Source organism: Sphaerodactylus townsendi, linkage group LG14 (genome assembly GCF_021028975.2).
Source record: "Sphaerodactylus townsendi isolate TG3544 linkage group LG14, MPM_Stown_v2.3, whole genome shotgun sequence".
In the NCBI taxonomy this organism is placed as follows: Eukaryota; Metazoa; Chordata; class Lepidosauria; order Squamata; family Sphaerodactylidae; genus Sphaerodactylus; species Sphaerodactylus townsendi.
This window is the reverse complement of record NC_059438.1, coordinates 47,927,360-47,946,218: the sequence shown is the minus strand read 5'-3', so window position 1 is coordinate 47,946,218 and position 18,859 is coordinate 47,927,360. Positions and strand designations below refer to the sequence as shown.

At 47.2% G+C, this 18,859-nt stretch overlaps 1 protein-coding gene across 1 annotated transcript in view; it reads left to right on the top strand.

The window, feature by feature from the left end:
• ADAMTS16 (ADAM metallopeptidase with thrombospondin type 1 motif 16) overlaps positions 1-18,859 on the top strand; it is a 104,376-nt gene that overhangs the window by 51,895 nt on the left and 33,622 nt on the right. Inside the window, exons 12-14 of the mRNA XM_048516288.1 lie at positions 6,743-6,891; positions 9,823-9,995; positions 14,351-14,481. Coding sequence (XP_048372245.1) covers positions 6,743-6,891; positions 9,823-9,995; positions 14,351-14,481 — 453 coding nt within the window. The remainder of the gene's footprint in view (positions 1-6,742; positions 6,892-9,822; positions 9,996-14,350; positions 14,482-18,859) is intronic.

The window sequence follows — 18,859 nt, the reverse complement described above, 5'->3', positions numbered from 1 at the left end:
ACTCTCAAGTGTCTTGTGAGTCCCTGCAGAGTGGCTGCATTTCTGAAACTCCCCCTGCTTGTGCGCATGTGTACGGAGCCCGGGCACCACATCTGCAGCCTCATTTTGCACAGCTGTTGAGAGGAGCAGTCAGACAGTGGGGGAGTGAAGAAGATTCCCCTCTTCATCACAGTCAGGATCAGAACTAGAGGCGGGGGCAACAATGATGGCATGACCTCACTTCTGAGAAAACCTGGAAGTGATGTCGTGGCTCTCTAGGGATTTCCAGAAACTCTGTGATAAAGCCACGGTGAACTATGTAGTATGGTAAAACCCTATGGTAAAACCATGAAGTTTTCTGGAGATTCCTTCTGAGGACTGACCTCACTTCCTAATTTCTGCCCAAAGTGACTTCATGCCCAATGTTTGGCTGAGGTTAAGAGTTCGTGTATCTAATCTGGAGGACCCGGGTTTGATTCCCCGCTCTGCCGCCTGAGCTGTGGAGGCTTATCTGGGGAATTCAGATTAGCCTGTGCACTCCAACACATGCCAGCTGGGTGACCTTGGGCTAGTCACAGCTTCTCGGAGCTCTCTCAGCCCCATCTACCTCACAGGGTGTTTGTTGTGAGTGGGGAAGAGCAAGGAGATTGTAAGCTCCTTTGAGTCTCCTACAGTAGAGAAAGAGGGGATATAAATCCAAACAACTCCTCCTCCTCCTCCTCCTCCTCCTCCTCCTCCTCCTCCTCCTCCTCCTCCTCTTCTTCTTCTTCTTCTTCTTCTTCTTCTTCTTCTTCTTCTTCTTCTTCTTCTTCTTCTTCTTCTCCCTCCGCCACTTAGGTGAACCTCAGCATCCTCTTGTGAAAGTTCTGTTTTTCATTCTCTCTCTAATCTTCACCTGTCCCTACCTGGCACACCTGTTCCCACTCCTGACAGTCCAGTGGTTTGCACGGGGAGCCTTATGTATTGCCAAGGCCACAACTCTGGCCCCTCTTCTTCTGATCACATGAATAATGTAATGAGTCTGTGGTGTCATGTGACTTCTAGCCATGTGCTTTCAGGAAAGTGGGTTCCATGCTGCCCCTCGGGGCTCAAGGAAGGATTGAAGATCATTATTTTACAGTATTGCAGATCTCTGTACATTCATTTATTTTTATTTATTTATTTATAATTTATTTATTTATCATTTATCATTTATTTATTTATTTATTTATTTATTTATTTATTTATATTTATTTATTTATATTTATTTATTTATAATTAAACTTTTAGACCTCCCTCCCCCGAAGGGCTCAGGGCGCTGAACAACCAACAATCATATACAATAAAATCATAAAACAATAAAAGCACATATATATATCTATACTTACACATATATATACTTACCACATATACCACATATATATATATATGTACATACATACATACATACATACATACATACATACATACATACATACATATATACATACATATATATATACTTATATATATATATATACTTACCACAAACCTGTCATTTTCCCAAACAGTTTCCCTGCTCAGGAGGTCTGAGGTAGAAACGAGCCACTCAGCATGGCTGGCCGGCTGCTCCGAATTCATAGCAAGGAGGTCTACTCTGGACAGGGGGGTGCAGCTGTTCTTGCCACCCCCCACTTTTCATGGGCCTTGATGGGCCTTCTGTGAGCTGTACAGAGTTTTGGCAGCCTCACTAAATCCAGCAGGATTGATGCTGCCAATATTAGCACATCTCTTTAGTGATGATTTCTAGCTTTAACTCCTAGCAGAAGAGAGGTACTCCCATCCTCTCCACCCAGAGGGAAACGGAGAATCATTTGATTCCAAACTCAATCGCAAGGGCCTTATGCACAAAGCGCTTATCAAGAGGAATGCCACCAGATGTGATTCTTGCAATTCACATCTAAAGCCAGCATGTGTGGTTTTAGGTTAAATGGGGTGTAAGCCTGACTTCCAGTTTCCAAGAGAAGTACAGTACAGGGGATGATTGGCACAAGAGTAACAAGTGGGAATAATTAAACTCAAACAGATGATTTCATCAGTAAATCAAATAGGGTAAGACAGACTGTTTGCCCCCCCCCCCTTCCTGTATCTTCCTGTTTACCATTTCTGGAGTGTTGCTTGGCATCTTTCATTGTGATAATATAAGCAACTAAAAACCAGATTAATCCATAACAATAACAGAAAACCTGGTGAGATCACTCTACACTGTTCCTTTGAAATATAAGATGTCAAAGACCATTATTTTGCACAAGAGAAGTCAGTTCACAGCACAGAGGGAGGCTTCCATATACATATCAAGAACATAAATCAGATGAGCGTGCATTCAAATACAACAGCTCTTTGCCTGTGCTCCATTATTCTCAGCAGTGTGCACATTTATGTTTGCAGCTTGTGACATCTACACAAAAACTTGTTTCCACACGTGAGTCACACCACTCTGTTGCCTTAGAAGATACTCATAACACAATTGGCTTTCCTGTTGTCTGATCAGTCTTATATTTTCCTAATTCAATAAAATACAAGCTAGAGTAAATAAAAGGTCACTCATAGCTGTGCTCATTTTGGTAAATCCCTTGGAGGGTGGAGTCTATGGCATTAAAAGGTACCTCCCTTCCCCAAACTCCACCCTCTTCCTTCCCTAGGCTCCACCCCCAAATATCCAGAAACTTCCAACCTGGCATCAACAACTCTACTTCCAGATATTTCTTCTGACTGGAACTACATTTTGTCCAGAGTAACTTTGGTAACAATCATGGGAAGGAGTGCAAATTATGTATTTATAAATTTCTTGGAGATACGATCTTGCTACTTTTCTGTAGCTTCATAATTGTAAGGTAGATCACGTTGTTACATACATTGCTGTGATGTCACAGCAGGGACATGATATCATTCCAGGACTTCAGATTCTTCTAGATTTTGTGGTATAGCTCAGAAGCTGTCATTTCCTCCAAAGGAACTGACCTCAGGAAGTCAGTTGTAATTCTGGGAGAACTTTAGGCTCTACCTGGAGGTTGTTAACCTTCTCTCAGCATCAGTGAGACAAAGGCCAAGTTATTTCAGAAGCACCCCCCGCAAAATTTGCCGCTTCTTTTATTTGTGGAATTTAAGATGAATGACTAGTCAGATGCTGCAGACAGCCACACTTTTTAAGATTTAATTTTCCTTTCAAATGCTGATTCATTGCTGACTAAGCCTCCCCCCCCCCAAAAAAAAGTTCATATATTATAGATGTCAGCCAAAGTGAGGCAGTGGCAGTGAAACTTTTTCTATAAGTGAGTTAAAGCCCAGAACACGCACGTTGCGGTAACGCTGACATCCATCTTGTTCATGGTCTAAAGGCACAGAACATCCAAAGAAAGCAAATGGCAATTTTAGATACAATTCTTTATTTTCAAAACAAAAGTTATCAATTGACTTTAACATATAATCTATCCATCCATCATACACTCTGTTGTAAGTGTTTTTCGGTACACATTTCCAGTCTTGAAAATAAATTCATGGAATTTAGCAAATGTGTATCAATTCTACTTCCGCTGCCAAACTCACGGCCCTCCAGATGTTATGGACTACAGTTCCCATCATCCCCTGCTGGCACCATGCTGGCAGGGGAAGATGGAAACTGTAGTCCATAACATCTGGAGGGCCATGAGTTTGACACCTTTAGAATATCTTGTCTGCCTTTACCTGTGATCTAGAACAGTGGCTCTCAACCTTCCTAAGGCCGCGACCCTTTAATACAGTTCCTCATGTTGTGGTGACCCTCAACCCTAACATTTATCCATTTTACAGATGAAGAACACTGATTCAGAGAGTCTTAGGCGACCCCTGTGAAAGGGTCGTTCGACCCCCAAAGGGGTCCCGACCCACAGGTTGAGAACCACTGATCTAGAAGGAAGGTGGGAACAAGTTTGCCATTGTCACACCAACATGCAATATCACTGAGATTGATTTTGCACTTTCTAAATGCTCCATGATTTATCTGGGAGCCTACCTGCTGTGGGGCTTCTCAACCTCCTTGTAGTTCCCCACTGCGGCCCGGCTCCAGTCAGGCTGGTGAGGGAAGCCCCGAATGGATCCCCACAAGCCCGAGGCTTTCCCATAAGTGTCGCTTACGCACTGCGAGCTCTTCCGTAGTCTCTTTCACGCATGCGTGAGCAGCCGTCGTTTCCAGCGTCTGGATTGGCTGAATCTTGCCCCATTCCCCCCACTCACTCTCACTATTTTAGTTTTAAATGACTCTGAACACAAAACAGGCGCTGAGAATCTGCACTCTCCACCCCATCGCCTACAATCCTTGCACGTGCGACAAGATCGCTATCCCCCTCCATCTAAAATCTAAATCTAAAATCCTTGCGTGTGGGAGGGAATCGCCACCCTCCTGTTCGTGGCACCTGCAAATGCTGGTTTTCTGCCCAAGGTTTCTCCCTCTGGTTTTTTTCACTGCAAGGGTGGGAGCGGGCACTGTTTCCCAGCACCTGTCCATTGGTGGGGCAGGGCAGAGCAGCCAGGCGGGAAAACTGGCCCCGTTTCTCCCACGGAGGAGTTGTGCACGGCGGTGGAAGCCTCTGGTGCAACAAAGGGGCATTTCAAAAGGACCTCAACCTTTGCGGTTCAGGAAATTCATGGAGCAAAGGCAATGCCACGGGGCAGCTCCAGCGCAGAAACATGGCAACCGTGCTGCAGGGCCGGGGGTGGTGCAAAACTCCTGATTGCATCAGAGCATGCCCCATACCAACAGCGTGCAAAATCAGCCTGGCGTGCAAAATCAGCCTGAAACCAGAAATGATAGGAGCAGCCGTGGCGTAGGAGGTTGAGAGCTCGTGTATCTAATCTGGAGGAACCGGGTTTGATCCCCAGCTCTGCCGCCTGAGCTGTGGAGGCTTATCTGGGGAATTCAGATTAGCCTGTGCACTCCCACACACGCCAGCTGGGTGACCTTGGGCCAGTCACAGCTTCTTGGAGCTCTCTCAGCCCCACCCACCTCCCAGGGTGTTTGTTGTGAGGGGGGAAGGACAAGGAGATTGTAAGCCCCTTTGAGTCTCCTGCAGGAGAGAAAGGGGGGATATAAATCCAAACCCCTCCTCCTCCAACTCCTCCTCCTCCTCCTCCTCCTCCTCCAACTCCTCCTCCTCCTCCTCCTCCTCCTCCTCCTCCTCCTCCTCCTCCTCCTCCTCCTCCTCCTCCTCCTCCTCCTTCTTCTTCTTCTTCTTCTTCTTCTTCTTCTTCTTCTTCTTCTTCTTCTTCTTCTTCTTCTTCTTCTTCTTCTTCTTCTTCTTCTTCTTCTTCATGATGTGGCAATTCTCTTCTCTAGGATGCACCTCAATCTCTATCAAGTTTTGGGAGAATCCAAAATGATTACTTCCAATATCATGCTAAAAATGGTGCTGTAAGTTAGCATGATGCCAAATCAGCCCTCCCATTTCCTCTCTCCTGGCCTGTCAAGCTGCAGCAAGGAGTGAGGGGCCCAGGCCCACCTCCCTCACCTAATAGAACCCCTCACAACCCCTTGCAAACCTTTCATAAGGGCACCTCTACCCACCAAAACAAATGTCTCCCCTTTCGCATCAGGCAAAAGCGATGTCTGGCGTGCCGTCCCAATTCCCACTCCAGCTGCAGGAGGCACAGAAATGCTGACTGTAAAGTTATTACCACATCAGACTTTTTTGTGATCAGTATGAGCAGGGAGATGTGTGGAGAAACAGCCCCTCCTCTTCCACGCTGGTTGTGCCCGAGGCAGCCGAGGTGTTTGGGTTCCCTGGAAAACATGTAAAAACTAAGATCTGCATTAACCACAGATCAGCACAAGTCCATTTTTTAAAAATCACCTTCAGACCAAAAATTGCAACACTACCCAGCTTCAGGGACTCGTGCAAACATCCAGATTGAAGGCTGAGACAATGAACCACAAATCAGCCGCTGCTTGTTTGGTCTGCTGGGAAAGTTATGTGACCTTGGACAGACAGTCATTTATCACACCGCCCAGGTGTCTGAGGAGGAAGGCATGAATCATCTGGCCCAACAGAGCTCGCCAAACACCTTCTTGCCTGTGCTGTAGCTGAGAAGTTCAGACCCCGTGCAGAGTCCCACGCCCAAGCCCTTTGTCGGTTCAAGAGTGGGGCAGAGAGCGTCTGAGCCCGACGAGGGAGGACAGGGTATAAATCAAATTCATGAAATAAATGAAATAATTACGTGTTTCAAGTGGTTGGGTAGGAATGCTGTCTCGCACATCTTCCGGGCTGGCAAAAAGCTGGTGGCTTTTGAGCTTACTTTCAGAATCTCCACTCCACCCCCCACCCCAAGAACAAAAAGGTTTTCTCGTCTGTTTTTCCCAGCAGGAGAAATGTTGTCTTCCGAGGGGGAAGATTTGAATTGGGCCAACTGAAAAGGGTCGCAGCCCTTTCCATTCCTCTGCCCTTTTCAGCTTTCCCCCCCATTTTTCAAAATTTGTTGTCCACGTGTCCTTTCTAGCTTCGCAAAACAATCCTCAGAAAGCCTACCCCTAATACAGCAACCTTGAGAGCATGTCATCTGTTCTGTTGTTAAGTAAAAGGGTATGGAAGAGCATCCTGTATCGTGGGTGAGAGGTCTCTGTGTAAATATCTCAGCAAAACCAGTTTGAAACCAGATATTATAGTGCGCACATGCAGAGTATCAGGGTGTATTGTTAAAATGTTCCATTTTTGAAAGTAGGACCTGATAATCATACAAAAATTCTGAACCAGAAAAAAAACCTTGCATGTTGCAGTGGTGTCGCGGTGGCCAGTGTGTGAAGTACGGTGACGAAGGGCCCAAGCCAACCCATGGACAGTGGTCAGAGTGGTCCAGGTGGTCACCGTGTTCCAGAACTTGCGGGGGAGGCATATCTCACCGAGAGCGGAACTGCACCAATCCGAGGTGACTGAGGATTTCTCTCTCGTTGCAAACCTAAATGTTTTTTTCTCTTTAGGTTGTTTGATGTCATTTTGCAAAGCCACTTCGGTCCCCTTTGGGAGAAAGGGAGAATGTCAATATTTTACATGAATGAATGAGCGGCCTGCGAAAGAGTCCTTCCATGACAGGAAGGGGTCTGTCAGCAATTCAGGCCGCAGCGTCGCTCTTCGTGACTGAGGGGGGGCTTTTCGGCGCTTGTTGCTTGCCTCGAGGCTGTTGCTCCGCAGTGAGGTTTTCCGCTCTGCCGTTTTCTGTTTACACAAGAGATCACCCTCTGGCACGCCTGTCAAATGCATCCTAACATCCAGACTCTGCCCCCTCGGGAGACATTTCCTCGCTAATCTCCTCACCCCCCGGGGGCAGGGAACCCCCCAACTGTGCCCCCCACCCCACCCCCCAGCAGCATTCAACTGGCTCGCATGGGTCAGACCAGGCTTAAAATGAGGCCTAGACTTCAACGTCGCTGGCATGATTACAGGTTGTTATTTTTACAATATGACACACTTCCATTCGCAGACCCAAATAGCACAATCCTTATTCTACGTCACGTGATTCTTTCATGCGGGGGGAGAGTGTGGGGAAACCCGGCAGCCATAACATGGACTACAACTTTTAGGACTGCATGTGAGGGAGGCAGTTTTGGAATGCTGTTCTGTAGAAGATGATCCACGCAAGCAGAAAACTATCTCTTCAGGGGAAGAAGCTTACCCTGGCCAGTGCTAGTTTTCTTATTGTTGAGAAGATTTCTTCTGGGGTTTTTGGTTTGTTGCTTTTACATAGAGGAGCACTTAAGAAATTCACTCTGCTATTTCATAGCCACAAGGTTAGGCCAGAGCAGGGGTCTGCAAACTGTGTCTCTACAGATGTTCATGGACTACAATTCCCATCAGCCCCTGCCAGCATGGCCAATTGTAGTCCATGAATATCTGGAGACCCATAGGTTGGCCACCCCTAGCCGGTCTTTGGAACCATTGTAACCTCTTAAGCAAAAGAACCTGCCTTTGGTAAACATCCACTACAGTAGTGGTGGCCAACCTATGGTGCTGCAAATGTTCATGGACTACAATTCCCATCAGCCCCTGCCAGCATGGCCAATTGTAGCCCATGAACATCTGGAGCACCATAGGTTGGCCACCCCTAGCCAGTCTTTGGAACCATTTTAACCTCTTAAGCAAAAGAACCTGCCTTTGGTAAACATCCACTACGGTATGGTGGCCAACCTATGGTGCTGCAGATGTTCATGGACTACAATTCCCATTCTGATGGGAATTGTAGTTCATGAACATCTGGAGAGCCACAAATTGCCGCTCCCTGGGCTAGAGGATGCAAGGATAGGTGACTTTGAAAAGCGTGCTTGAGAATTTCTGCATTGAGGAAAGCAAGCCTTGTCTGCATTCTCTAGTCAGCTGCTATATTAAGTTAGGAAAAGAATTTTCTCCGTGTCATCTGACCAGTCCTGCCACTGCGAGGTACGGTAGGTGCAGAACAGACGCCCATGAATAGCCAGAGAAGCCTGCCAGCCAGCGGATGTCTGCTCACTAGGGGGTGAACATGGGTTATAATGCGGAATGCATCATTGCAGCTCCTTAAGCTGATCATTTGACCTTCCTTTGGCACAAAAGAGAAATATTTTCCAGACCCTCCATGTGCTCTCCGCCATGACTCATGAAGCACTTTGCATGGGAATGTGCACATCTTCGGTGGTGGGAAGGGCCATCAAAATTGCAGCCGACTTATGGAAACCCTCTGGTCTTTTCGAGGCAAGAGGCATTCTGAGGTGGTTTGCCATTGTCTGCCTCTGCTTGGCCAACCTGGGTCTTTCTTGGTGGCCTCCCGTCCGAGGGAAAGTTGCGGCCAACACTGCTGACGTCTGACCTGATCAGGCTAGCCTGGCCCATCCAGGTGACGGCGTGCATGTCCTTAAACCCTGGTAAAATCGTTTGGGTGCTCTCCAGGCCCTGACACGGCGGCGTTTTAAACTCATTTTGTGTTTAACCTTGTTATTAGTGCACAGTGTTTCCAGGGAAGGAGGCCGGGACTGGCTGTGCACCCAGCGTTGGACCTCCTCACTAAATACTCTTTGCCTAACCTACCTCACGAGGTGGCAATGGGGGGACAAATAAAGAAGAGAACAACCCAACATAAGCTTTTGGGGGTCTTCACTGCTGTGAAATGTGGGATATAAATGAAATAAATGAATAAATATGCATTCATCAGAACCATTTGTTTTTGACAATTTATTGATAAAAATGTTACTAAGAATGCCTGTTTTATTCGTCTCTAGGTGGGGAAGGGAAGGAGTTGTAAGCTACTCTGAAACTCCTTACAATAGAGAAAAGTGTGGTATAAAACGAATTCTCCTTCCTTCCTTCCTTCCTTCCTTCCTTCCTTCCTTCCTTCCTTCCTTCCTTCCTTCCTTCCTTCCTTCCTTCCTTCCTTCCTTCCTTCCTTCCTTCCTTCCTTCCTTCCTTCCTTCCTTCCTTCCTTCCTTCCTTCCTTCCTTCCTTCCTTCCTTCCTTCCCTCCCTCCTTCCCTCCCTCCCTCCTTCCCTCCTTCCTTCTGTCCTGCCATCCTTCTGTCCTTCTGTCCTTCTGTCCTTCCTTCCTTCCATCCATCCTTCCATCCTTCCCTTCCGTCCTTCCGTCCTTCCGTCCTTCCGTCCTTCCTTCCTTCCTTCCTTCCTTCCTTCCTTCCTTCCTTCCTTCCTTCCTTCCTTCCTTCCTTCCTTCCTTCCTTCCTTCCTTCCTTCCTTCCTTCCTTCCTTCCTTCCTTCCTTCCTTCCTTCCTTCCTTCCTTCCTTCCTTCCTTCCTTCCTTCCTTCCTTCCTTCCTTCTTTTTCATGTAAGCTGTTATGGTTGCCTGTTAACACCCGTAATGTTCTCTTTAATGCTGTAGACCCTCTCATGGAGGAAAGTTCTGTGAAGGTTCCCCTCAGACGTTAAAACTCTGCAACCATCAGACGTGCCCAAGGAACAGTCTTGACTTCAGAGCAGTCCAATGTGCAGAATTCAACAGCAAGCACTTTAGGGGGTGGAATTACAAGTGGAGGCCTTACTCGCAAGTGGGAGGTGAGCTCAGATCTTTGATTCGACTCCCGGCATTCAAAGCAGTGAGCTCAGACCATCCTCTGCCTGTGTGTACGTCTCATCGGTGTGTGTGCCTGGGACGAATCCTCGAAGGGGTCAACAGAGCCCCCCCAGCCCCAGAGGTGTATTGGAGGGAGATGGCACCCAGGGACAACACATTCTCTGGGCGCTCCCCCGCCAGTCAGAAAGCCCCACCCCCCACATCCCTGCAGGCTGGCTCCTGCTCTCCCCAGGGCCTGGCGAAAGCAGAAGCCGGGCTTCAGGGAGCCCAGACTGCAGGAGACCTGCCCCCCCTACATTCCTGGAGGCTGGCTCCTGCTCTCCCCAGGGTGGCCAGAAGAGGTGTGGGGCATTGCAATGGGCAGCTTGGGCACCCACTGTTTCATCACCCGGAGGCGTCCAATGCCCCCCATGTGACCGAAAGGGGTGCGCACGGGGAACATGCGTGTCCCCATGTCCCGAAAGCTGTATGCCCCTGGTCAGCCACCTTCCCCAGCAGCTCACAACAATATTGCCTGGGGACCAGTTCAACTAATTTAACAACCGGTTCCGGTGGTGGAATTCAAATAATTTAACTGGCTGTTTACAAGCACCATTTTAACAACCGGTTCTGCCGAGGTGGTGCGAACCGGCTGAATCCCACCACTGGATACCGTCACCCAGTCTCCTCGCTAGGATCATACACCGCGCACCCTCTGCAGCGGCGGGATGATCTGTTAAAGGTGTAGGGTTGAATCCTGACGAAATGCACCTTGAGTTTCCTCTGCCTGCACAGCGACTTGCCGCTGTTGGTGGAGAATCCCCTGGGCACACTGGGACGTCATGGATCATTGTATGATGGAGAAGGCCTGTTTTACAAATGCTGTGAATCATACTGTATTTAATAATGTCATGTTTGGAATTCACATCATGCCTTTTGGCCCTAAAAATAGCAGGGGAGGTTTGGATCAGAGCTTCAGAGCTAGGGGAAGGGGCTGTTAAATTTTCTGTGCCCCCTCTGTGCCTTTCCCCTTCCTCAATTAAAAAGGGTCACCCTTGGTGAAGAAGAAGACTTTATTTACAGTCAATGACCAGATATATTACAAATCTCCAAAATATCTACAAATCTCCAGAATATCTACAACAAAACAAGAATGCAGATCTCTCTCCCGTATTCCAGCACCATCCATCTATATATCATTATACTTTGTAAACACACCAAACAGCATAAAAATACTAAACTAAACAAAAATATCTAAGGGGGATACCATATTCAGATCATTTTTTCTTTTTCATAATGAATAGACAGAATTTTGCTCACCCTTGGTGAGGGGGAGAAACATGACCTGTATCACACAGCTGCTTTCCAAACTTTGACTTCAGTTGGATTTTCTTCCAACACAGATGTCAGTTTTCCCCCCGTTGGGTTTTCTAACTATTTGGTTGCTAACGTGATCCCGTGCCTGAATGAGAACCAGCTGAATGAGAACTCCCGGGTTGGCCTTCCGCTGGTCACTGTCTCTCAGCCTACCTTGCAAGATTGGTGTGGTGATAAAATGAAGGAGTGACTATGTATGCTACCACGAGCTGTACAGGAATGGAGGGATAAAAAGATCAAATAAAAGAATAAAAATCCAATGTGTTCTATTATGATCCTTATTTTTTAAAATTAATTTCAAAGAAGAAGAGTTTGGATTTATACCTCTCTTTTCTCTCCTATAAGGAGTCTCAAAGGGGCTTACAAACTCCTTTCCCTTCCTCTCCCACAACAGACACGTTGTAAGGTAGGTGAGACTGAGAAAATTCTGAAAGAACTGTGACTAATTCAAAGTCAGCAGGAATGTAGGAGTGAGGAAACAAATTTGATTCCGTCACCAGATAAGAGTCTGCCATTCCTGTGGAGGAGTGGGGAATCAAACCCAGCTCTCCAAATTAAAGTCCACCTACTCTTAACTACTACATCAGGTTGTTTCTTAACCCCCCTACTGCTTCATTTAATTCAAGATACAGGTGCTGCCAGGCCGTAAAGCTTACCCTAAAAGATAGAGGAGGGAGTCTATTATCAGTGTGATAAATAAGTACCCTCTTAAATTCTAAAGTCATATTCAGTGTAGCTGCATTGGGCTGAATTAAGCCTATGGGATTATTTCTTTTCCGTATTTTAAAAAGTATTTTAAGGTTTCTTAAAAAACCCTAACTCCAGTACTTACCTATTTAGTCGTGGGTTCGTTCCTCCTTTTATTCTGGGCATCTTCTAGCTAAGTGAACAATGTCTAAGCCACATTGATTAAAATGGGGACACTAAACACGTTCTTGTCCTGACCTGGATAGTCCCAGGTAGGGTAGAACCCTAGAAATTTGGTAAAATTTAGATTCATATTTATTCAGGCATAAAATTATCTGTATGCTCGAATAAGACAAATAATATATTTGGGTATGCCCGAAAAATTTGGGTCCGTCTGATTTTTTTGTATTTTTTGGTGTTTTTTGCGTTTGTGCCTGCAGGGGGCACATTTTTAAAGTTAGCGGCACCAATACTTCTGGGTCTCATTTGGAGACTGTCTTGATGACACCAACTGAGTTTGGTGAAGTTTGGTTCAGGGGGTCCAAAGTTATGGACACTCAGAGGGAGTGCCTGTCAGGATGATGTTGGTGTATGCTCTGTCCTTGAGTCTTTCCCGCCTGCCAGCCTGGCTCTCTGCCTAGACGGGGGATTTTTGCTTTCATGTTATCTTGGCTTGACTGTGTGAAACTATTTGCTGTTGAATCTTCTGTGGGGGGAAAGAGGGTTGCTACTGCGTTAAAACTATTATCAAAGTTCTGAGGCTCTCAGAACTTGCATCGCCTGTATTCGACTATGACTGCCAGTACAATAAAGAACTGAGAACGGTTACTTTTGCCTGGACTTTACTAGTTTGTTACAGTGCCCCATCCCTGCTTTAAAAATGCACCCCCTGCAGGCACCAATGTGAAAAACACCCCAAACACCACCACCACCACCACCCCCAAAGCCCAAAGCCCTTGCATTCAGATTCGTTCATATTCAGGCAGAACATATTCCGCTGATTTTGGCCCGAATATGCCTGAATGCGTCCAGATTCGGGCCAAATCCGGGATTCGGTGCACCCGAATCTCCAAGCCTAGTCCCAGGTTAGCCTGATGTCATCTGAACTCAGAAGCTAAGTAGGGTTGTCTCTGGCAAGTATTTGGATGGGGGATCCACAAGCCATATCAGGGTCATGACACAGAGTCAGCCAATGGCAAACCCTCTCCAAACCCCTTTTTGCTTGAAAGCCTTAATGGGGTTGCCATTAGTCAGAAATTACTTGATGGCATACATTAAAAAATATGCTTAAATCTCTCCCATTTTTACACCTGACCTTTATTTTATACCCATCCTTTTCCATGTTCAGGGTGTAGCAGTTACAGTGACATAACTACCTGGGAAACCCAAGTTCGAATCTCCACTATGCCATCAAAGCTGCTGGGTGACCTTGAGCTGGTCACACGCTCTCAGCCTGACCTACCTCACAGGGTTGTTGTAAGAAGGGGAGAATGATGTAATCATCAGTCACCATCTCAGTTTAAAATATTTGTCATCTAAAATTTTAATAGCATAAACCCAGCAATAAATTTATCTCACTTGTTAAATTCACAACAAAGATGTAAAGATCCATCAAAGATATAAAGATCCCATAACATCTTCTCACTAACTTCAACTGCCATTCCATGTAGGAAGATTCCCTATCCCTTCATCTTCTAGCTGCAATATCATGGACAAAACTAAAGGAATATTCCTTGTATTGTCGAAGGCTTTTACGGCCGGGATCACTGGGGTGTTGTGTGATTTCCGGGCTGTATGGCTAGATTTTAGTAGCATTTTCTCCTGATGTTTCACCTGCATCTGTGGCTGGCATCTTCAGAGGATCCTCTAAAGATGCCAGCCACAGATGCAGGTGAAACGTCAGGAGAAAATGCTACTATAACATGGCCATATATGGCCCAGAAACCAAACAACACCCCAATATTCCTTGTTCTGGTTGTTGTGGGTTTTCTGCGCTGTGTGGCGGTGGTCTGGTAGACCTTGTTCCTAACGTTTCATCTGTATCTGTGGCTGGCATCTTCAGAGGTGTATCACAGAGAGAAGTCTGTTATTCACTGTGTCCAGTGAGAAGGGAATGCTTAGTGGGGTATATATAGTTCATGTCCCAGGTTGGGGAACCAATCAGTAAGTGTTTGGGTGGAACTTGCTATGTAAAGGTGTGGTTAACTGCATTGTGTTGCGGTTGGGGTTTTTAGTCCATTTACACTGGTATTTGCATTCCCTGCAAGTATTCCTTGTTCTGTTTGCATTTTAGATCAAGACTTGTGCAAGCTCTATTGTATTGCGGAGGGATTTGACTTCTTCCTTTCTCTATCAAACAAAGTAAAAGATGGCACACCATGTTCCGAGGGTAGCCGTAATGTTTGTATAGATGGAATCTGTGAGGTAATGATGCCATAAGGTGTTTTTTGGTTTTGCCATTAACTTGCATGCCAGTTTTATTTATTTAATTAACTGATTAAATACATTTCTGTACTGCCCCTCCCCTTTTTTGGACTTGGGGCAGTTCACAACTATTCATGAAAACAATACAAAAAGCTACAAAATGTTACATTCAATTTAAATTCAATTTAAGGAGCAGCAGTGGCGTAGGAGGCTAAGAGCTCATGTATCTAATCTGGAGGAACCGGGTTTGATTCCCCGCTCTGCCGCATGAGCTGTGGAGGCTTATCTGGGGAATTCAGATTCGTATGTGCACTCCAACACACGCCAGCTGGGTGACCTTGGGCTAGTCACAGCTTCTCGGAGCTCTCTCAGCCCCACCGACCTCACAGGGTGTTTGTTGTGAGGGGGGAAGGGCAAGGAGATTGTCAGCCCCTTGGAGTCTCCTGCAGGAGAGAAAGGGGGGATATAAATCCAAACTCTTCTTCTTAAAATCTAGATTTGCCCAACAGCTAAGATGGCGAAAATATCTCATTTCCAATGAGCTCAGAAAGATCTTACAATGAGGGGGAGGATGGAAAAAAGAAATGACCCCCTGATAGAGGGTGAGGCAGTGGGGATGGTGGGCGGGGAGACCAGAAAGGGTAGCTGCTGCTGCCCAACCACACGCCTGGTGGAGGCGCTCCATCTCGCAGGCCCTGTAGAATTGCATTAGATCCTGCGGGGCTCTGGTGTCGTCAGACAGAGTGTTCCACCAGGCCAGGGCCGTGGCTGAAAAATCCCTGGCCCAGGTTGAGGCCAGCTGGACTTCTCTTGGGTCAGGGGTCACAAGTCGATTATTAGTCGATGAATAGAGCATCAGTCAGGGACATCCTGGAACCTACCAAGTGTGGTGTCCCCTTTCGTTTGGGTCTATTTCTTGACAGTGATGTAATGTCAGGGTATCAAGGAGAAACAGTTGGGCAGTCTGCTCAAGGCGGAATAGAATGAAACGTTCAGAATTGTAAATGCAAAGAAATGCGGCTTGGAATGATGCACTTTTATTCCACGTCAGCGTGTAAAGGCAGCCGTGTTCTGAGAACTGTGGCGGACTGCCCGTAATACAGAATGCTAAACAGAGACCACCTGTATCATTTCTTTGTAGGGACTGTAAAACAAAGTGCAGGTGTTTAAAGAAGTTCTCAGAGACTGGGGGAAAAGGCCAAAGGGTCATTTTCGCAGAGTCTTTTGCTTCGCGCCGAAGGAGACCTGAAACAGAGGATTCCTGATCAGGAATCTTCGTGACCCCGGGAGAATTCATTTGCCGCTCTTTAAGGAGCTAAAGCTTGCTAATTCAGCACGACCGCATGGTGTTTCATTACTGCGAGCTACCGACAGGAGATGCTCTCCTGATTCCTGGAGTTTTTCGGGGTTTAAAAAGTTGATGTGCTCCAACTAGAGAATGGGTCAGCAACCTTTTACACTTAAAGAGCCGTTTGGACCCCTTTTCCACAGAAAAGAAAACTCATGGAGCCGCAAATATGTTTTGACATTTAAAATGAAGATAACACTGAGTATTTGGGTTTTTCACCTTTATGCTTTGTATAAAGGGCAACTCTCCTCTTTCCTCAACTTCTCCCTTCTTGTCAGGGTCCGCCTCAAACCCTCTGATTGTGACCTTTTCCCAGTCTGTTTCCTCCTTTCCCCCTTGTTCTGTCTCTAATATTTCTACCCAGCTTTTCAGCTCCCCCCTTCTCTACTACATTCAACCTCCTTCCCTGCTGTTCCTCCGCTCTCTGGGGCTTTCCCCCCTCTCTCTCCTGTCTCTCTCTCTCTCTCTCTCTCTATCTTCTCCTCTCTCCTAGGCACCTCCGCTCTCCTTTCCACCCTCCACCTATCCCAGCTTCTTCCTTCTCCTCAGAGCCTTGTTCAGCCGCCCCACCCCGCCTTAAATCCTTCTGGGGTGTTTCTCCCCTCATCCTGCAACGAGGCCGCAACGAGGCTGGGCCGGGGAGAGGCGCCCGGGAGAGACATCCTGCAACGAGACTGGGCCCGGGAGAGGCGTTGCCGCTGTGACTCGCTCACCAGCCTGCCCCCGCAGCGCTCGGCCCGTTGCCCCTCAGGCCGGGACCGGGCCCGTTGCCGCCGCCGCCGGGGCTCGGGGCTGCGTGGCCAGACCGAGGCCTGTCGCCACTGGGGCGCGCAGCTGGGCCGGCTTCCGCCACCGCCCTGTCAAGTCCAGGGAGGGGCATCCGGGCTCCCGCATGAATGGGGAGCGTGCAGCCAGCAGCTCGGCCTGAGCCGGGCGCTGCTTTTTTCTCCCCTCCTCTCAAGGGAGGGGGATTCTACATGCTTTCCAGGAAGGGGCAGCCATGCCGGGAGCCGCACCACAAGCGGGGAAGAGCTGTTTGCGGCTCACAAGCCGCGATTCCCGACCCTTGAACTAGAGGAAGGGGACAAAGAAACTGCATGGAGTTGGCATGCAGTCTCACATGGGTTGGGAGTTCTGGAAACTGTGTGAAGCTGGCACACGTTGGGGGTGCAGTGTTGGGTACTTTTGGTTAACATAGCAGAGTTTGCCCAGTCATGGAAATGTGATATTGCGTGCAGTAAAATCAGTCCTCCCAAGAAGTAAACGGCAGAAAGACAAAACATTTACTCAAGTTGATTCTGTTCATGTTCTTCTTGCAGTTGAAAGGAAGATAGAAATTCTAACCTAAATAATATATTTTCCTATACATGGCCAGCTAATCTGACATCCTGTGAGAGCTAGTGTGGAATACCTGATTCTATAGAAAAGACCTTTGGCTCACCAAGAGTTAACATTCATATGCGAAGAGGGATTTAGCACCCCACAATGTCCAGGCATGCTGAGTCGTTTTCACTCCAAATAGTAATTCATTTCCCTGGACATGTGATAGGGATCTGATATAATACTGATATAATACTACCACTAAGGAGCCTGTTTGCCTTCACCATAGTTAGTAAATATGACAAAGATGTCCTAAGTCTTCAGTGTTCTAAAGAAAATAAATGGTGCATTTCTGTCCCTGAAACTTGCTACTGGATGAAGAAGGTTGTTGTTGGTTGTAAAGTGTTCTCAACTTCAGATAATACCTGGAGATCTTAGTAGGGATTTGATGCCTCCACCCTCCAAAGCAACCATTTCCTCCTGGGGCATAGTTCTAGGACAGGGGTTGGCAACCTTTACCACCCAAAGAGCCATTTGGCCCCTCCACTCACCTTTCCTTCCAGCACTGCTCTGGAGACCTGGAGGGACACACCCACGCTACCATCCAACCTCCAGGCTGTCAGGCTCTCGAACGTGGAAATAACAGAGACCGTAGGAAAGACCTAAAGCAGTTTATTTCTACAACGCGTAGAGTAACAGAGAAAGCTGAATCTAAGCTCTCCCGCTTAGATCCAGAGATTATATCCTTCAATCCCCCCCCCCATTTGATTCCCACCAAATGTGTTTCACAAAGTGCATAACATTTGCACTAAAGAGCTTCAAGAAACCTGGGAACGTTCGCACCTTCCCGCAGGAGGGCTGGCTCCAGGGAATTGCCAGGGAGGGGAGAGGGGGACAGGAAAGCATTTACAGGAAACATTTGCAATTCTTACACAGCAAGACATCTGGGCATTGACAGGCTCGGTCCTGACACAGGCCACGCGGAGCCGCAGTATAAGGCTGAAAGAGCCGCAGGTTGCAGTCCCCTGTAGAATGACACCTGAACTTCAGACGACAAAGATTGGTTCCCCTGGAGATGATGGCTGCTTCAGAGAGTGGGTTCTGTGGCATTAGACCCAGCTGAGGTCATTCCCCTCCCCACACTACACTTGCAAAATCTCCAGGTATTTCCAAACCCAGAGCTGGGAACTCTAGGATGTGACTGGGTAACGATACTAAAGTTGATTATCCCTTATCCCCCCCCCCCCCAGTCACTGAGCAAGGTCCCTTTCTGATTTTAACTTTTCCATTTTTAATCCAACTTTCCTCCCAGGAGGAATTTAGTCACACAAAGAGGCAGATGGACACTTTATGGAGAAACACAATATGTTTGGGTTAGGAGGAGAGAAGAAATGGGAATTCACCAGTCCTCTAGAGAATTCAACACTGATGTTGAGAACGATAGTAAGGAAGCGGTGAACTGGTTCTCTCCCCACCTCCCTGTCTCTGAACGTTAAGATTTCTCTGTATGGTATCCTCATTTCAAGCAGAGGCATAGCTAGGGAAAATGGAGCCCAGGGCAAAATCTGAGTTTTGTGCCCCCCCGTATGGGCGGCCGCCCTCCCCCGCGACGACAGAACAAAGGTTTTTTTGCACCAGGTCATCTCAAAGTCACCACCACGTTATAGAACATCCCCCAACTCACAAATCTGGGCAAAAGCCGGATCCAGA